Here is an 18,525-nt window from a genome sequence, read left to right as displayed (position 1 = left end):
GGACAAATTGTTAGACCTAAAGATTATAGAGCCTATTGAGGCATCTGAATGGCTCGCCCCCATTGTAGTCGCGCCCAAAGATGGTGGAACCAAGATTCGTCTCTGTGTAGACTTACGCGACTTAAATAAGAATATATGGGTTGATAGGCAACCACTGCCTAATATTTCTGAAATGTTAAGTGCCATGGGTGGTGGTGTGATATTCAGTGTGATTGACATGTCTGCAGCCTACCACCAAATTGACTTAGACGAAGAATCAAGGCACCTTACCTCCTTTGTAACACCACTGGGGGCATTTCGATATTGCAGGATGCCATTTGGGTTGGCTTCAGCATCAGCAGTGTTTCAAAGAATAATGGAGAGAGTTTTAAAGGGAATTGAGAATGTATTATGTTTTCAGGACGACGTGTTGGTAGTCGGAAAGGATTGTCAACATCATGATAAGATTTTAACACAAGTTTTGGAGCGTATGGAAATTAATGGTCTGACCATAAAAAAGGAAAAATGTCAACTGAAGAGGGATTGTGTGACGTATCTGGGTCATGAAATTTCAGGTTTAGGTATTAAACCAAAAAAAAGCATAATTTCTGCAATTAATGATGCTCCTACACCAACGACTAAAGATCAGCTAAGGTCCTTTTTAGGGTTAGCTGAGTATTGTTCAAAATTCATTAGAAATTTTTCAGATGTTGTGGAGCCTTTAAGACGCTTGATGAAAAATGGTGTGGTTTTTGAATGGGATCAAGTGTGTGAGGATGCTTTTAAGCGTGTGAAGGCAGGAATTATTCATGCACCTACCTTAGGGCATTTTGATGTTAAGGCCAAGACTTTTGTTACCACTGATGCTAGTGCTGTGGGACTTGGGGCTGTGCTCTCTCAGATATCAGGGGGTGTGGAAAGGATTATAGGTTTCGCCTCTAGAAGATTACAGGGTGCAGAAGTATCTTACTCGGTTATTGAGAGGGAAGCTCTCGCTTGCACGTGGGGGATTAAACACTTTAGATATTTTCTTTGGGGTTTGCCCTTCAGAATGCGCACTGACCATAAGCCTCTCGTGCATTTATTTAAAGGAGGTAGAGGTTTGGAGGGTAATGTCACCCCTAGAATATCGAAATGGATTTTATCAGTGCTTGAGTACAATTTTCAGATGGAATATGTGAAAGGAGAGAAAAATGTCATTGCGGACTGCTTATCTAGAATGCCTATAGACTTAGTAGATCTTATTGATGTGGATGATCCTGTAATTAGTTGTGATGAGATTCTTGCTTTTGATAAAAGTGATTGGGAATCTGGCATGGCAGATGATCAAATAATTCCCTTGGTTATGAAACATGTTTCTGAAGGATGGTCTAGGGAATCCCTCAATGACACTCGCTTGAAGAGTTTTTCTAATGTAGAAGCTGAATTGAGTATATCTGAGGGTAAGTTGTGGAGGAGAAACCGATTGGTGCCACCGTGCAATCTTAGATCAAAGATTATGAATATAGCACACGAAGGTCATTTGGGAAGGAACATGACCAAAAGGAGGATTCGCGAGTCTTACTGGTGGCCAGGAATGGATGGAGAGATTGATGAGCTGGTGAGGCATTGTCATGCGTGTGCTGCTAGCGATAAAACAAAAGTTGTTAGGCAGCCTTCTCTTTCCTGTGTTGAATTTCCGGTACGGCCCTGGGAGAAATTAGCGATTGATTTCTTAGGACCCATTTCCAAGTTGGGTACTCGGAATAGGTTTATAATTGTTCTTGTGGACTATCATTCTAAGTGGTTCGTAATAGAGTCCACTGAAAGTATTGACACAAAGAGAGTGATACATTTTTTGGAGAGAACATTTTTAAATGAAGGTATTCCAAAAACTTTGGTTTCAGATAATGGTGTACAACTTGTATCAAGACAAATGAAGGAATTTTTAGATGGCATGGGAGTTTGTCATGAGAAGGTTGCATTGTTTAGGCCACAGGCCAATGGCCTTGTGGAAAGGATCAATAGATTGTTGATGGAGAACATACAATTGTCATTGGCGAATGGTTTGATGTGGTCTGAGGAGCTTAAGAAAATGATCTGGTCTTACAGGATTACTCCACATTCAGTCACCGGTATTTCTCCATTTGTCTCTCTAAAGGGACGTGAGCCAGGCTTGAAGGAGGTTCCGGGTTGGCTCAAAAACAAGGAATGTGTGTGGGTTGACCGATCAAGTGTGAAAGATTGTGTTGTCAGTAGGCAGCGTGATTCTACACATTCATACAATCTCAGGATGAGGGTGAAAGATCCGAATATATGTGTTGGTGATTGGGTTGTGACAAAGAAGGGTGGCTTTGTAGCTAAAGGGGAAAGTAAATATTCTCAACCCAAACGAGTAAAGGTTGTGAAGAAAAATGTTCTAATTTTAGATGATGGTTCCGCTTGGAGCTGTGGGAATGTTGCAAAGTGTAATGCTCCTTAGATTTTTATTTATTCCTGTATGCTTTGTTTTTTCTTTAGATATTTCATTTGTATTTTTTTTCTTCTGATATTGTAATGGGGGGAGATGTGTTGGGATCTATGCTTATGTGTTGGGATCTATGCTTATTGGAATTGTGGGGATGTTGCTAGGAGGTTAGAATGTTATGATGTGAATAGCAGACAGTACTGAGGAAGCTGTGGAAGGAGCTGGAGGTCTCTTTACTTCTAACCAATAAAGATTTACTTCATCTACCAACCCTGGATTGAGGATACTTTCTTTACACTATCGCATTATACGGTGCGGGAGTCTGGGGTTACACTGACACTAGCTCTATTCAGAAGGCGGAAAACGTCTTTTTGAGATTCTTATTAGCTACTCCTAAAGGTACCTCAACATATGCAATGCATTTAGAATTAGGTATACCCTATATAGAGGACCTAATCAAAATAGAACCAGTGATGTTGTGGCGCCGTATCTGGAAATCCGAGAAAAACGCACTGACTCAATCCATTGTTGCTGATTCCATGAACCTGGACAAATCATCAAAAATAAAGTGGCTCCTCTATGTAAGGAATTTTTTTTAAAGATCTAGGATTTGAGAACTATTACTTGGATCCAAAATCTATAACAGACATTTCTAAAAGAGATCTTAAACAATCAGCACTAAGTCATTTGGAATCCTTAAGACTTGCATCTAATTCAACTAAAACAGCAGTTGCACATGCTAACATGATCCAAATAGCCTATGGCATTCATCTGTACCTGACACTACAAATATCAAGTTACGAAAGAATGCTAATAACAAGATCTAGGCTAAATACTTTTTTTAGACTGGTCACATTCCCACTGAAAAACTGTTGGAATGCTACTCTTCCGCCCTGCCCGTGTGATGGTTTATCAACACAATCCAACTTGCATGTGATCATGCTCTGTAAATTCCATCAAGCCCACAGAAAGATTTGGCTACTACCAATACTAAGGTCCTGGGGGTTGAGACAATGCAGACCCGCCCTCTTAAGACTCCAAATGTTGGAAACTGAAAATGTCTGTTATTTTGTTAGCAATTTTTTAAAATGCATTATGAAACATAGAAAGAACCTGTAAAAGTCCTCATTAAGATCACCTTGAGCGGTTTCCTATATTTTAACTAACTCTTTTTTAATGTATCAGCTATTCTCGTATGAAATGTTATGAAATGCGTGTACTTTTTTAATAAGCAAAAATGCAATGTATGATATTATCTGTCTCTTTTATGGTTTTTCCATTGTGAATAAGCCGAATAAAGATCTTTATTATTATTATTATTACTGTTGTAGTGGCTGGAATGGTAATAGTAAATAAAACCTATGTGCAATCTTTAGAATCCAACAGTTTCCCTACTGTTGTACTGAGTGGAGTGGGAATAGTACATTGTACTATTGTGCAATCAAACACTTTCCCTACTGTTGTACAGATTGGAGTGGGCATAGTAAATGTTACCCCTCCGCAATCCAACACTTTCCCTACTGTTGTACTGGCTGGAGTGGGAATAGTACATTTTAAACCTCCACTATCCAACACTTTCCCTACTGTTATAGTGACTAGAGTGGGAATAGTACATTTTACCCCTCCGCAATCCAACAGTGTTCTATTGTTGTACCGGCTGGAGTGGGGATAGTAAATGTTACCCCTCCGCTATCCAACACTTATCCTACTTGTGCACTTATGGGAGTGGGAATAGTAAAATTGTACCCCCTTAGAATCTAACAGTTTCCCTACTGTTGTACTAAGTGGAAGTAAATAAACTGAACACTCTACTCCTCAAAAACCCACCATAACGTGGACTTCATAGAACAAATGTGAAGGATATACGATAGGCTTAGTGAACCTCAGATTTGGAAGGACGGATGGTCATATGTGAATCTAGGAAGAATTTCTGTTAAAAAGTTCTATTTTTCACACATCAGTGATCAGTGAAAAAGCTATAATCCTGTCATCGCCATTTCTCCTCAAAACAACTGACTAAACACACAACAATCCATTTCAACATTGCAAGGTTCATACCATTTAGTCAAAGAGAACAAGGGAAGAGGGGAAATAACCAGATGGTGACAAGGGGAATGATCTACAATTAAACATAACACTTCTCCCTCCTAAATAATAGAAGTATAAAGCAATGGGAGTAGGAAGTAACCAGAAGAGTAGGGACAAACAAGGGATGTTACATAAAAAGGATAGAATTCCAGAACACAAATGCACAAAAGTAATAAGATCCATGTTTATGTTTTGTCCTTAAGAAAGTCTAGGTGCCACATGGGGATATTAAGATGTTTATGAAGAGACTATTTAATATTACCTGCAAGACTCTCAGTACATTTGTGTGGCAGTGAAGTTTCAGTACAGTCCGGACTCTCCCTGGAAAATGATCTGACCATTATGTCAGCACTCCATATCTGGCCATTCGGTAAGGTCGCTATGTTACAAACCTCACTAAGGGCCAGATGTAGGAAGCCTAATAACGGTCGGTAACGGACAAAATTACAAAATGTCGGCCGTTACCGACGGGTATTAGGCTTTTCTAATGTAGGGGCCTAATCTAAGGATTCGGTAATTTACCGAATCGGTAATTTAAGGAATCGGTAAATTACGGAATTCTTAAATACCGATTCGGTAAATTACTGAATTCCTAATGTAGGGAGCACTTAAATGAGTGCTTTTCCCATGTTAAGATTGGTTATTTACCACCAACTACAAGTTGGTGGTAAATAACGAAAAAGCCCAAAAAAGCAATTTCATGCAAATTATTTCAGTGCCATGTGGCTGACATACATGCCCTTAGGTCATGTATGTGTGCCACATGTGCACCCATACACAATTGAGGGGTGCAACAGGGTGTAAAAGGGACACCCTGGCACCCTTCAATGTTTTCCCCCTTTTACCGGATCAGCATTTAACGATTCGGTAATTTCCATTCATTCCTAAGGGCCTCCAGGCCCATAGGAATGAATGGGGAATACCGAATCGGTAAATACCGATTCTGTAAATACAGAATCTTAACGATTCGGTAATACTTACCGAATTTTCCCTACATAGCATTTACCGATTCTAAAATACCGAATCAGTAAAATTCGGTATTTTAGAATCAGTAAATGTCCCTCACCTACATCTGGCCCCAAGAACCTTGTGGGGCAAAGAAAAGCACTGATGTTTCCTTTCTGAGATGTGGGGTTCTTCATTTATACCCAGTCTCCAGACGCAAGCATCTCACTTTATAACATGATTGATTTCTTTTTATACTTTCCATAAACTTGTTCCTGTTAACTTCATTGGGACCCCTGTCTGTCAATACTGATTCTGTAAATACCGAACCTTAACGATTCAGTAATACTTACCAAATTTTTCCCTTCATAGTATTTACCGATTCTAAAATACCGAATCGGTAAAATTCGGTATTTTGGAATCTGTAAATGTCCCTCACCTACATCTGGCCCCAAGAACCTTGTGGGGCAAAGAAAAGCACTGATGTTTCCTCTCCGAGATGTGGGGTTCTTCATTTATACCCAATCTCCAGACTCAAGCATCGCACTTTATAACATGATTGATTTCTTTTTATACTTTCCATAAACTCGTTCCTGTTAACTTCATTGGGACCCCTGTCTGTCAACCACATCTGAGGCAATTTGGTACTTGTCTTCATTAGGTTAAAGGACAAAAATGCAAATATCCAAGTAACACTACTGAGCATGGTTCAAAACAACTATATGATTCCTTGTAATGCTCTTTCACTTGACATACAGCTAATACACACTATCTGTAGACACTCTTTTCCATTCAGTTCATACTCTCCAGTAGCTCATTTGTCTTGCGACAAAATAGTGCTGTTTTACAATGACATATTGATATCTCTTTCAAGATATATCTCCTAAGGTCAGAAGTGAACTGCACACCATTATCCTTGATGAGAAGCTTTGAATGTTATCACAATAAAACACTCTCCTGCAAAGTCTATGGGCCCGATTCGCAAAACTAATCTGAGACAAACTCCTAAACGTACTACTTTTGGTATTCACGGAATGCACATATTATAATATTTTTAATCATTGATGTTCTTTACGTGTGAAATATTTTATACTAAATTTTAAGAATTTTAAGTTGTTTACATTTTTAATTGAATTAGAACAGTTTGTTTTTAAAGATTTTATTTTATTAGTATATATATATATATATTCACTGAAAAAACCATAGGTTTAACACCAGTTATAGTTAGCTGGAAATTTTACTGATATAAAACCATTGAAATTCCCACGTTATAGTTAGATGGACTCACTATAACTTGCGCGTGCAATGCACTGCTGATGACGTCACATATTACATCACTCATGACATGGTCAGTGACATCACTCATGACATCACTGATGACACCATCCAGTGAATGTGTGTCTTTCTGAAAAATAAATATATTTTATATATGTATATGTAAAAGTTGATGGAAGAATAAATGTTTAAATAAGTGTCTAAATGGATGGTTTTTAAAAAAAAATTGATTGGTTAACTGGCTTATTAAGTGTATGTTAGTGAATACATATATTAGTGAGTAATGTTTAAATATTTAAATATATGTATTAGTGTTTCACTTTGTTTATAAGTGGCTGCATGGGTTGGTGAGTAGCTACATGTGTAGGTATATGGGTTATTAGATGTTTTTATAGTATCAGTATGAGTGTTTGTATGGTTTGGTGGGGGTATTACTTATCACATAGATGCATGAATGACTGACTCTCTTTTTGTATGTGTTTTGAAGACAGCATATGTGCAGGACTGTATGGGTGGATGAGTGTGTATATGTGTGTGTTACTGCGTGAATGACTGTCTCACTAGTGTCTTTATCAGTAACTACATATGTTTTAATCTAGTATATGTGAATATTGATGTATATAAGTGAGTATATGTGAGAGTAAGAGATTGTAAGAGTTCCTGTTTAAATAAGTATGTGTTTCTATAAGTGATTGTTTAAGAGAGTAAGTATGTGTAAGTTTCCTTAGAAGTAAGGTGGTAGTGTGTGTTTAGATGTATATGCAAATAAATGGATGTTCAATAGTTTACTTGCATGTGTGAGTATGTGTGAGAGTAACTTTTGGATGACTGTTGGTGTGTAACAGGATGTATCGGTGTATCACTACATATGATGAGTGAGTATATGTATGAGTGACTATATAGAACTGTTGGTGAATGAGTGGATGTGTATATAGATGGTGGAATTATTGAATTGGTTGTTGTAACTTTTATGTGTATCTCCATTTTTTTGAAAATGTTAATTTCTATTTTTGAATATGTGTTTCATGGGTTACATTACACTGAAAGGAGGTCTGTCACTCTGTCTCAAGGATGATGTCATCAGTGATGTCATGAGTGATGTCACTGACCATGTCATGAGTGATGTAATATGTGACGTCATCAGCAGTGCATTGCACGCGCAAGTTATAGTGAGTCCATCTAACTATAACGTGGGAATTTCAATGGTTTTATATCAGTAAAATTTCCAGCTAACTATAACTGGTGTTAAACCTATGGTTTTTTCAGTGAATTTGATAGGTTTTTTAAATGCTAATTCCTAACTATAACTGGTGTGAAACCTATGGTTTTTTCATTCAATTTCATAGGTTTTTAAAATGCTAATTCCTTTGTATATCGAGTTTCTAACCTTTTTTTTTTTTTACAATTTGCTGTTTTTTTTAAAGTATTCATTTTTTTTATATAATTTTTTTCTTTTGCGCTCTGGGTGCGCGCTCCGGGAAGCTTTCAGCTAAGCTCTCCGGTAAGCTTTTCCGTGAGCTCATCTGAAAGCGCACCCAGAGCGCTACTGTCGTTCGTGAAAATAAATATGAACGAAAAGTTAATAATAATGCAAAACATTTCGTACCATACAAATAAAATTAGTTTTTTTTTTTATTTTTTTTTTTTTTTATTTTTGAAAACCTTTATTGTGCACAGAGACAGTACAAATACGGGCCACAACCATCCGGCCGGCCACGGTCACACAGTTAGCACTGGTGCATGCAATACGGTGCCAGGGTAATGCGGTACGACAAGAATTACAATACAGGAACAGACTGAAAAGCGCCGTCATACCTAGGCAAAGGAGCAATGCAGGTTAATTTTCAAAGTCTTTTTTCTGTGCAAATATCGAGATCAGGTCATACTACACCACATTTAATACAACTAAGAGTAAAAGGCAAGGACCATGTAGGCGGGACTCGACAAAACAAGGATATCAAGGTCCGGCAAAGCAATTCGCAATATGCCAGTCCCAACCAGAGGATGGCCACAAAATAGTTAGACCACGGGAAGCTGAATCAACAACCCACCTTAGATGACACCACCACCCATCCCCCAGCATACCTAACACGGCCTAAGAAAGAGGGGAAAATCATAAAAAGGCAAAAAAGAAGAACCATAGAAATAAAAACTCAACTAACAGTTAACCCCCCACCCTACACACATGCAGAGGCTATGGCCTATCCCCCCCTAGCAGAGTGTCTGTCGCCCCGTAAACCCGAAATTTAGAAAGAGAAGAAAAGAGGGGTAGAAGAAAAAGTGAAAGTAAAAGGAAAAATAAGAGCAAATTCCAAAGACATAGGGAGTGGAAACAGGACCCCTGTCCCGAAACGCCCCTAAGAAAAGATCTGGGAGGAGGAGCAATGAAACATGCGCGCAAGCTCCGCCGGTCCAATAAGCAATCCCCACCCCAACAGTAACAGCAATGGAACTACAGCAAGCAATACAGTGGGGAGTGAGTCAATGCGCAAACTTCCATAAGACCAACGAAGTTCAGAGTCCACCTCACCCTCTCACACCCGCCCGGGTACCAAGCAAGGAAAAAGGGGGTCCCCTACCCCTGGCCAGTCCTGGGACTCAGTCTCTCACCCCCACCGCTCACTAGTCCAATGTAGTACAGGAGGACAAAGGAAGATGGCCGCTCAAGCGGGGGGGGAGGTGCACAATCGAGGGAAGAATGGTGACCGGTCCCGGGAGAAGAATCCACCTCGGCCACAGTCCGCTCCATCATGGTCCAGCAGTGCAGATCACAAAGCAAAGCAATCCAAGTCCAAGGCAAGCATGCCGGCGGTGAGGCAGGAGGGCAACACACGGGGATCCCAGGCCATGAGCTCTCGCACATCACACAGTCCGGCGTGGAGCAAGGGGGATACACTGTTTCCTCGATGATAATAGTAAGAGGCAACAGACCCTTACCGGCTCCCACGATGGCTACAGTATCCTCCTCTGCGATCCCCCGATACAGTGTTGCGGCGTCAGACTGTAGCAACTCCCGTCCTGAGTCTTGTTGAGAGTAATGCCCCTGTTTCAAGCTGGGGTCTCGGGTACAGGCGTCAAGTCGCGCCCCCAGTGCGTCGCAGCTGTCCCTTATTTCCATTCGCAACTCGCCCAGGGCTGTAACAACGTCAGCAAGGGTGAGTGTGGGCTGGAGAGGCCCCATGGTCGCGGTCCCGTGGGAAGGAGTTATTCCGATCCCTACAACGCTGGGAAGCTCGCTGTTGTGGTGGGGGAGCCGTGTAGCCTGCGAGTCAGCGGCCAGCCGTCTGCTGCGCCATCTTGTTCCCCATCCGACACAGTGCGGGGAGAGGCAGGGGAACCAGCGGGACGTGATCAGGCGGGTACCGGGCACCCACCGGCCGGCAAGGATCCGCCCGTCTCGGTGGACCATCCGGGGGTCTACAAGTGCGTGGGGAGGCTCACGGATTAGGGCAGGGCAGCCGTCACTAGGCGGAGGGACTCAAAGCACAAAGCAGAAACATGGCGGCCAAAAACAAAGGTCCCGCTAGCGAGTCGCCCAAGCCGTCCGGCACCCCGCAGCCCTGGGGGTATGCAGCGGTTCCCGCCGGCCGGCAGTGCACCGGTCGCGAATGCAGAGGGGAGCGCCGTCCAGCCGAATTCCCCCGGTCACGGAGCAGCTGCGGGAGGGGGCGCGAGGGCAGCAGGGCGCTGAGGAAGAAGCTGGATCCCGGGCCGGGGCGCGTCCGTCCACAGCGTTGGACCCGGGGCGGGTGGAGAGGTCGGCGGCACACCAGCAGCTGCAGCTCCGTATCCCGCACCTTCTGGAACCAAAATAGGATAGCCGGGCATACAGGATCGTGGTGCGGGAATCCGGGGCCGGCGGAGCCGAGGACTGCGCGTCCGTTCAGGTCGCCATCTTGGCTCCTCCCCCCTAGTTTTTTTTAATAAGGAAAATGATTATGCATTTCTGTAAAAGTTTGATGACGTCACTTCGGCGCGCAACGTAAGTGCCCTCGGAAGCGCCTACGTTCGCGGCGCGTAAACGCACGCAAAAGCGCCTACGATCGCGCCACGTTTGCGCCCCGGAAGCGCCTACGATCGCGCTGCGTAAACGCACCGGAAGTGCTCCGGAGCGCGCAGCGTAAACGCGTCGGGTCATGTGACCCTAAAATAACACTTTTCATTGGTTGCTAACAGTTTTTTTTTACAATGAATGAAATCCCCACCCATTTCCTTCACTTCTTCTTTCACTTTTGTGACTGAAAGACCTGCCTTTTTGCTCTTGCATATTTCTTGGTTAATCATGGCTGCCAGACCATCCAGCAGTGAAGATGAGCCTGAATTCATCGATGAAGAGCCTCCTCAACCAAAGGTGAAAGAGCATTTCATTTGGAAATTTTTTAAGTTTCCAGCAGACCAGAAAAAGGTGAATGCACCAAAAGTGGAGTGCAGGATCTGCAAACAGGTCCTGTCACGGGGTAACCCCCCAAAAAAGTACTCTTTTGGGAACTTTACCATGATTCGACATGTGGAGAGGAGGCACCCCCAGAATTTTGCCCGGGAAAGTGTCAGGGCTCTGGCACAAGAAGTTCCCAGAGATGGGGCCTCTACATCAACCGGAGGAGCAACTTCTTCTGGGAGAGAGCAATCGCAGGAGCAGGTGCCAAACATACAACCTGCATTTAACCATGGGGTCGTCAAATGCAGATACTGCAATCAACTCCTCACCTATGGGGAGCAAAGTGTCCTGCTCATGGTTCGAGCATTGGAGAACCATCGCTGCCCTTCCCACCCCTAATTTTTTTGTTTTCTTTTTGCTCCTGTTGAGCAGTTTCCATTCCCTGTTTTTGTTCCTGTTCAGTTAAAAGAAGAAAACCAAAAGTTCTTTTCAGAACTACCTCCAATTCTCATCAAAGAGCTATATTCTTAAAAAAATGAAGAGTAAGTGAAATATAGTGCATTGATAATTGAAAGGAGAATGAGTAAGAAAGAACAGAAAGGTATGAGAGGTGAAAGGAAGTGAAGTAGGAGGAATGAAAGAAGGTGAGTGTTAGAAAAGAAAGTTATGACACAGTGAATAAACTGGAGGCCTCATTTCTGAAAAGTGACGCATCGCTACGTGAAAACAGCGATGCGTCACTTTTCTGGACGCACTCCTTATGACATTCCAGATATGTCATATTTAATATATGACTAATCAATTCGCAAGGAGTTACAGATATGTCAGTATTTCTGACGTATCTGTAAACACAAAAGTAACGCATTGCTGGAGTGCGTCACAAAAGTGACGCAACTCCAGTAATGTGTCCTTTCACATGGAAAAAGCACCATGTGAAAGGTTTGCTGTGAAGCAGTCGCAAGATTTTGACGCAACAGCATCCTAAAAGTGACGCACTGCGTCATTATTACCAAGCTTTTTGCAGGGGAACACCCCCTCTGCATGCATTATACCTGACGCTATTTTTAAAAAGTGACGCATCTAGGTACATGGGTCACTTTTTAAAACTCTGCGCCACATTATATCTGCATCAGGTATAATGTATGCAGAGGGGGCAATCCCTCGCAAAAAGCTTGGTAATAACGACGTACTGAAATCTATGAGATTTCTCTGCGTCACTTTTAGGATGCTGTTGCGTCAAAATCTTGCGCCTGCCTCGCGTCACTTTCATGTTTACAGATATGTCAGAAATACTGACTTATCTGTAACTCCTTGCAACATGATTCGTCATACATTAAATATGACACATCTGGAATGTCATAAGGAGTGCGCACAGAAAAGTGACGCATCGCACCAGCAGTGTAATAAAATGTGCCTCGTTGCACTATATTTAAAGGACGCAACAGCATCCTAAAAGTGACGCAGTGAAATCTCAAAGATTTCACTGCGTCGCTATTACAAAGCTTTTTGCGGGGGAACACCCTCTCTGCATGCATTATACCTCACGCAGATATAATGTGGCGCTTGATTTTAAAAAGTGACCCATCTACCTAGATACGTCACTTTTTAAATATAACGCAACAAGGCACATTTTTTTACACCACTGGTGCGATGCGTCACTTTTCTGTGCGCACTCCTTATGACATTCCAAGTAACGCATTGCTGGAGTGCGTCACAAAAGTGACGCAACTCCAGTAATGTGTCCTTTCACATGGAAAAAGCACCATGTGAAAGGTCTTGCGTCAGTCTAACACCTGCTGTAAAGCAGGCGCAAGATTTTGACGCAACAGCATCCTAAAAGTGACGCAGTGAAATCTCAAAGATTTCACTGCGTCGCTATTACAAAGCTTTTTGCGGGAGAACACCCCCTCTGCATGCATTATACCTGACGCTATTTTTAAAAAGTGACGCATCTAGGTACATGGGTCACTTTTTAAAACTCTGCGCCACATTATATCTGCGTCAGGTATAATGTATGCAGAGGGGGCATTCCCCCGCAAAAAGCTTGGTAATAACGACGTACTGAAATCTATGAGATTTCTCTGCGTCACTTTTAGGATGCTGTTGCGTCAAAATCTTGCGCCTGCCTCGCATCACTTTTATGTTTACAGATATGTCAGAAATACTGATGTATCTGTAACTCCTTGCAACATGATTCGTCATACATTAAATATGACACATCTGGAATGTCATAAGGAGTGCGCACAGAAAAGTGACGCATCGCACCAGCAGTGTAAAAAAATGTGCCTCGTTGCACTATATTTAAAAAGTGACGCATCTAGATAGATGCGTCACTTTTTAAATATTGCGTAACAATGCGCATTTTTTTACACCGCTGGTGCGTCACAAAAATTGACGCACAGGCGGCGCAAAACTGGCAGCGCAAGGCCTTCATAAATATGGTCCTGGATTTTCCCCGTGCTTCGTCGGTGCGCGTACCATGCGCTTCCCCCGCGCAAAACGAAAAAAAAAATAAAAAATGTAATGCCCCGCAGGACCCTATTTTAGCCCCCACATCAAACCTAGGGGGTCAGAGGGGGTCTACTCTTCCCCCTTATGGTCATTTGCCCCTTTTTTGTTCAAACCCCTTGTGTCTCGATTTTACCGAGACACAAGATGGCGGCCGCTCCAGACTGTTTAGAATGTTTACAGACACCCAAGAGCCAATCAGCTTCCTGCGCGCAAGTCGCGTATTGCGCCTGGAGCGCACTCCGGTGCGCGCACCGGAGAGCGCCTATAGATATATATATTTTTCTGAACCTAAATTACTCAAAATCCACTGCAGCACATATCTTGAGACATAGCAAAGGCACATCGGGCTACCAGTCCCTTCAATTTTGCCAAGTTTGCTGGAAATCCATTCAGCCGTTCGGGCTAAAAGTGAAATCAACCGCCCTATGGAAATTTACATGGGGAAAACGCGTTTTGGGACCCCCCTTTTATCTCGGCCCCCGCTTGACGTATCCCCCCCAAACTTTCAAGGAAGGACCGGAGCTCGACGAGGCCATTTTCAGGAAATTTTCAGGCAGATTCGTCAACCGGTGCCAAAGTTATTCCAAATAGAATTTTGAGATTTAACATTGAAAAAAATCCTAACTATAACTACCTACTGGCGACCGCCAGTAGGTAATATATATATATATATATATATATATATATATATATATATATATATATATATATATATATAATGATAATATATAATTTAATAATTTTGAAATTATAATATAAAATAAAATTATTCATTTAAAATGTATTTTAGGTAGATATATGTAAATATATAATAATTATTATATGTGTCTTTATCGATTTTTAAATTAACTTAAGTTGTTATGTTTGTTAAAATATACGTTAAATCTATTTTATTTTTTAAAATGATGTTATTTATTATATTTTATATTTCTTAATTTATTGTATATCTATTTAGAAAAAAATATTCAGTACAACAATAATAATGACATTGATATTTTTTGGGAGATCTTTTTGTACGTACCATTTTTAGTATATGATAATATTATTTTTATCATTGATATTTTCGTCGCAATATTTATGTATCCCCAAATTTTGGTGGTCGATATTCTGTCCGTGAACCCATGTGATGCACTTACATGTGGGCGTCAAAGGGAGGTCTCACAATACCGGATATACATATGCATTTTGAAGAAGCAATGCTGAGGTATCTGGTGGAATGGGAGAAAACAAATAAACAATGGTGTTGGATTGATCAGTTCATAGTAGGAGCCTCTCTTTTGCAGGATGTCTGGTTCACAATCTACTATAGCACTGCACCAAACTGGGGAGATATTGGTATGAGGTTTTGACTGAATTAGGGAAAGTCATTGAGATTTCCATACTGAGAGACCCAGAGGTAAAGAACATTTCTTTAAATAAAGTAACACTTCTTGCCATTGTAATTAAGCCAATAATTACAACTTCTTGCAGGTCAAGATAAATATACAGTAGCAATTTAATCTTACACTTCTACCATCCTGATTAATGAAACTTAATGAAAAAGGATATATAGACTGAAGTAATCTGAGGCAGTCGATTAGGGTGCATTTTTGAACATGGGCAGATGGCGGTGACTAGCTCTAGTTGAAGCTCTCCAGTGAGGCCCATTTCAGCAGCCTTGTTTGGTATTAGAAGGTTTATAGTTTCCCCTTGAACAGGATGCATTTGAGTGCAACACATATCCCCTCCATAGGAATTTAATCTATTCATAAATGGAGAAAAAATAGGAACATTGTAGAGCAATTTACAAATCAATGACTGCAACTGTACAGTGAACAATAGTTTACACATTTTCTTTGATTTGGAGAGTGCCAAGCGGTTACCTTTATGGTCACTTCCTAGGCCTATTTAACACTTATACTGAGTGCCAATACACAGAGTAGCTGGTTAGAGGATACAGGGGACATCCAACAACATACATAAGCATCTTATCATCTTGGATGCAGTGATCAGATAAATGTGTTGATCTGGAGACTTTAAGAGGTGATTCAGATGCCATTTACTTTATGATAAAGGCTTCAATGAGCAATAGTAGTGGGACTTACCTCCATGTTTGTTTCATTTCAAGCTGCAATGATAGACTGCAAAGGCGTTATAGACCTGCCTCCTGAGCAGGAGAACAGTATGAAATGAGCCAAGATCTTGTAATTACAGTTCCTAAAGTTTTATAGACTTGCATGCTTGAATACATTTCTGTCACAAATGTGGAAATCTCCAAAACTTTAAACTAGCAAATATTAGTGTTGAAATGGCCTTGCAGCAAAACAACTGTTTTGTTTAGTAGCCCTTTCACCTCATTTGAAGCAGCCCGAAGTTCAGTCAATGAGGTAAATGTTCAGAACACTCTACTCCTCAAAAACCCACCACAACGCGGACTTCATAGCACAAATGAGAAGGATATACGGTAGGTTAGTGAGCCCCAGATTTGGAAAGACGGATGGTCACATGTGAATCTAAGAAGAATTTCTGTTAAAAAGTTCTATTTTGCACACATCAGTGATCAGTGAAGAAGCTATAATCCTGTCATTGCCATTTCTCCTCAAAACAACTGACTAAACACACAACAATCCATTTCAACATTGCAAGGTTCATACCATTTAGTGAAAGAGAACAAGAGAAGAGGGGAAATAACCAGATGGTGAAAAGGGAAATTTTAATCAACAATTAAACATAACACTTCTCCCTCTTAAATAATAGAAGTATAAAGCTATGGAGTAGGAAGTAACCAGAAGAGAAGGGACAAACAAGGGATGTTACATACAAAGGATACAATTTCAGAACTAGAATGCACACAAGTAATAAGATCAATGTTTATGTTTTGTCCTTAAGAAAGTCTAGGTGCCACATAGGGATATTAAGATGTTTATGAAGAGATTATTTAATATTACCTGCAAAACTCTCAGTACATTTGGGTGGCAGTGAAGTCTAAGTACAGTCCGGACTCTACCTGGAAAAACATCCGACCACTATTCAGCACTCCATATCTGACCATTCTGTAAGGTGACTATGTTACAAACCTCACTAAGGGCCATATGTATCATCAAACTATTTTGATTTTCCTAAATAGCGAATTTTAAGGAACCGCAATTTCGAAATACAAAATGGTATGTATGAACAAAATCGCTTTTTATTTGCGATTCCTTAAGCTTCCTTATTTGCGAAATCGCATTTTGCGAATTCACAATTAAGGAATAATTTCCAATGCATTCCTATGGGCCAGGAGGCCCATAGGAATGAATGCAAAATAATTCCCAAATTGCAAATTCGCAATTTGCTAATCGCAATTTGAGAATTATTGCAAGGGTGCAGGGGTGTCTCAAAGACACCCTGCTGCACCCCTGAAAAGAACATGTGTGTGCATATGGCGCACATACATGCCCTATGGGCATGTGTGTGCATCACATGCCACCTTTAAAAATGCCAATTTGTGCATTTCTGGAAGAATTCGGAAGTTACCATCAACTGAAAGTTGGTGGTAATTTGCGAATTCTTAAACTAAATTCGCAAGCTAAAATTGCTACATACATAGCATTTAAGGAATCGCAAATTTGCGATTCCCTAAATGCTATGGAAAAATAAGGAATCGCACAAGTTTGCAATTCCTTATTTTGGGAATGTTTCATACATTCCAAAACGTGCAAAACGGCCGTTTGCGAGTCGCAAAGGCCGAAATTCTGCGAATTTCGGCCTTTGCGATTCAAAAATGGCTTCATACATATGGCCCTAAGAACCTTGTGGGGCAAAGAAAAGCACTGATGTTTCCTTTCTGAGATGTGGGGTTCTTCATATATACCCACTCTCCAGACTCAAGCATCTCACTTCATGACATGATTGATTTCTTCTCATACTTTCCATAAACTCGTTCCAGTTAACTTCATTGGGACTCCTGTCTGTCAACCACATCTGAGGCAATTTGGTACTTCTCTTCATTAGGATAAGGGACAAAAATGCAAAGATCCAAGTAACACTACTGAGCGTGGTTCAGAAAGACTATATGATTCTTTGGAATGCTCTTTCACTTGACATAGAGCTAATACACACTCTCTGTAGACACTCTTTTCCATTCAGGTCATACTCTCCAGTAGTCCATTTGCCTTATGACAAAACAGTGCTGTTTTACAATGACATATTGATATCTCCTTCAAGATATTTCTCACAAGGTCAGAAGTGAACTGCATACCATTATCCGTAATGAGAATCTTTGAATGTTATCACTATAAAATACCACTCTCGGAAAGTCTATGGGCGCGATTCACAAAACTAATCTGAGACAAAATCCTAAACGTACTACTTTTTTTATTCACAGATTGCCCTTACTACTTTTGGTTAAACTTACTACTTTTGGTATTCACAGAAGGTATTTAGTAGTAGTAAACTAAGTTTACTACTACTAAATGCCTTCTGTGAATATCAAAAGTAGTAAGTTTAGGATTTGGCTCAGATTAGTTCTGTGAATCAGGCCCTTAGAGTACATTAGTGGTGGTGCCGTATACACATTTCAAATTGATCCATCCTGAGTGAGAATCAATCAACAAAAAGATTAACTTTTTTGGGAAGCCTTTCTTCTCTACAGGCCCAGAAATATCCAGGACTACCTGAACCCACAGTTCATGAAATACTTCAACAAGCGAAAGGCAGGCCATATTAAAAAAAAAGACTTGTCGCTGACAGTACAACTGTTACAGACTTAGATAAAAACAGCATGCCCTGATCTTTCACCAGATCACACTCTTACCCAGGTGCCACTCTCTGTAAACACTCTTTTCTATTCAGTTCACACTATCCAATAGTCCATTTGCCTTGCGACAAAATAGTGCTGTTTTACAATGACATATTGATATCTCCTTCAAGATATCTCTCACAT

General features: G+C 40.9%; 1 protein-coding gene across 1 annotated transcript in view; it reads right to left on the bottom strand.

Moving 5' to 3' along the window:
• TOP6BL (TOP6B like initiator of meiotic double strand breaks) overlaps positions 1 to 18,525 on the bottom strand; it is a 2,408,555-nt gene that overhangs the window by 1,001,980 nt on the left and 1,388,050 nt on the right. The window contains exon 9 of the mRNA XM_086939520.1: positions 15,171 to 15,363. Within this exon, the coding sequence (XP_086795646.1) occupies positions 15,171 to 15,363 (193 nt within the window). The remainder of the gene's footprint in view (positions 1 to 15,170; positions 15,364 to 18,525) is intronic.

This window comes from Lissotriton vulgaris, chromosome 9 (assembly GCF_964263255.1).
Source record: "Lissotriton vulgaris chromosome 9, aLisVul1.2, whole genome shotgun sequence".
Lineage (NCBI taxonomy): Eukaryota > Metazoa > Chordata > Amphibia > Caudata > Salamandridae > Lissotriton > Lissotriton vulgaris.
The sequence above is the reverse complement of the archived record's forward strand: the minus strand, read 5'-3'. Positions and strand labels throughout refer to the sequence as shown.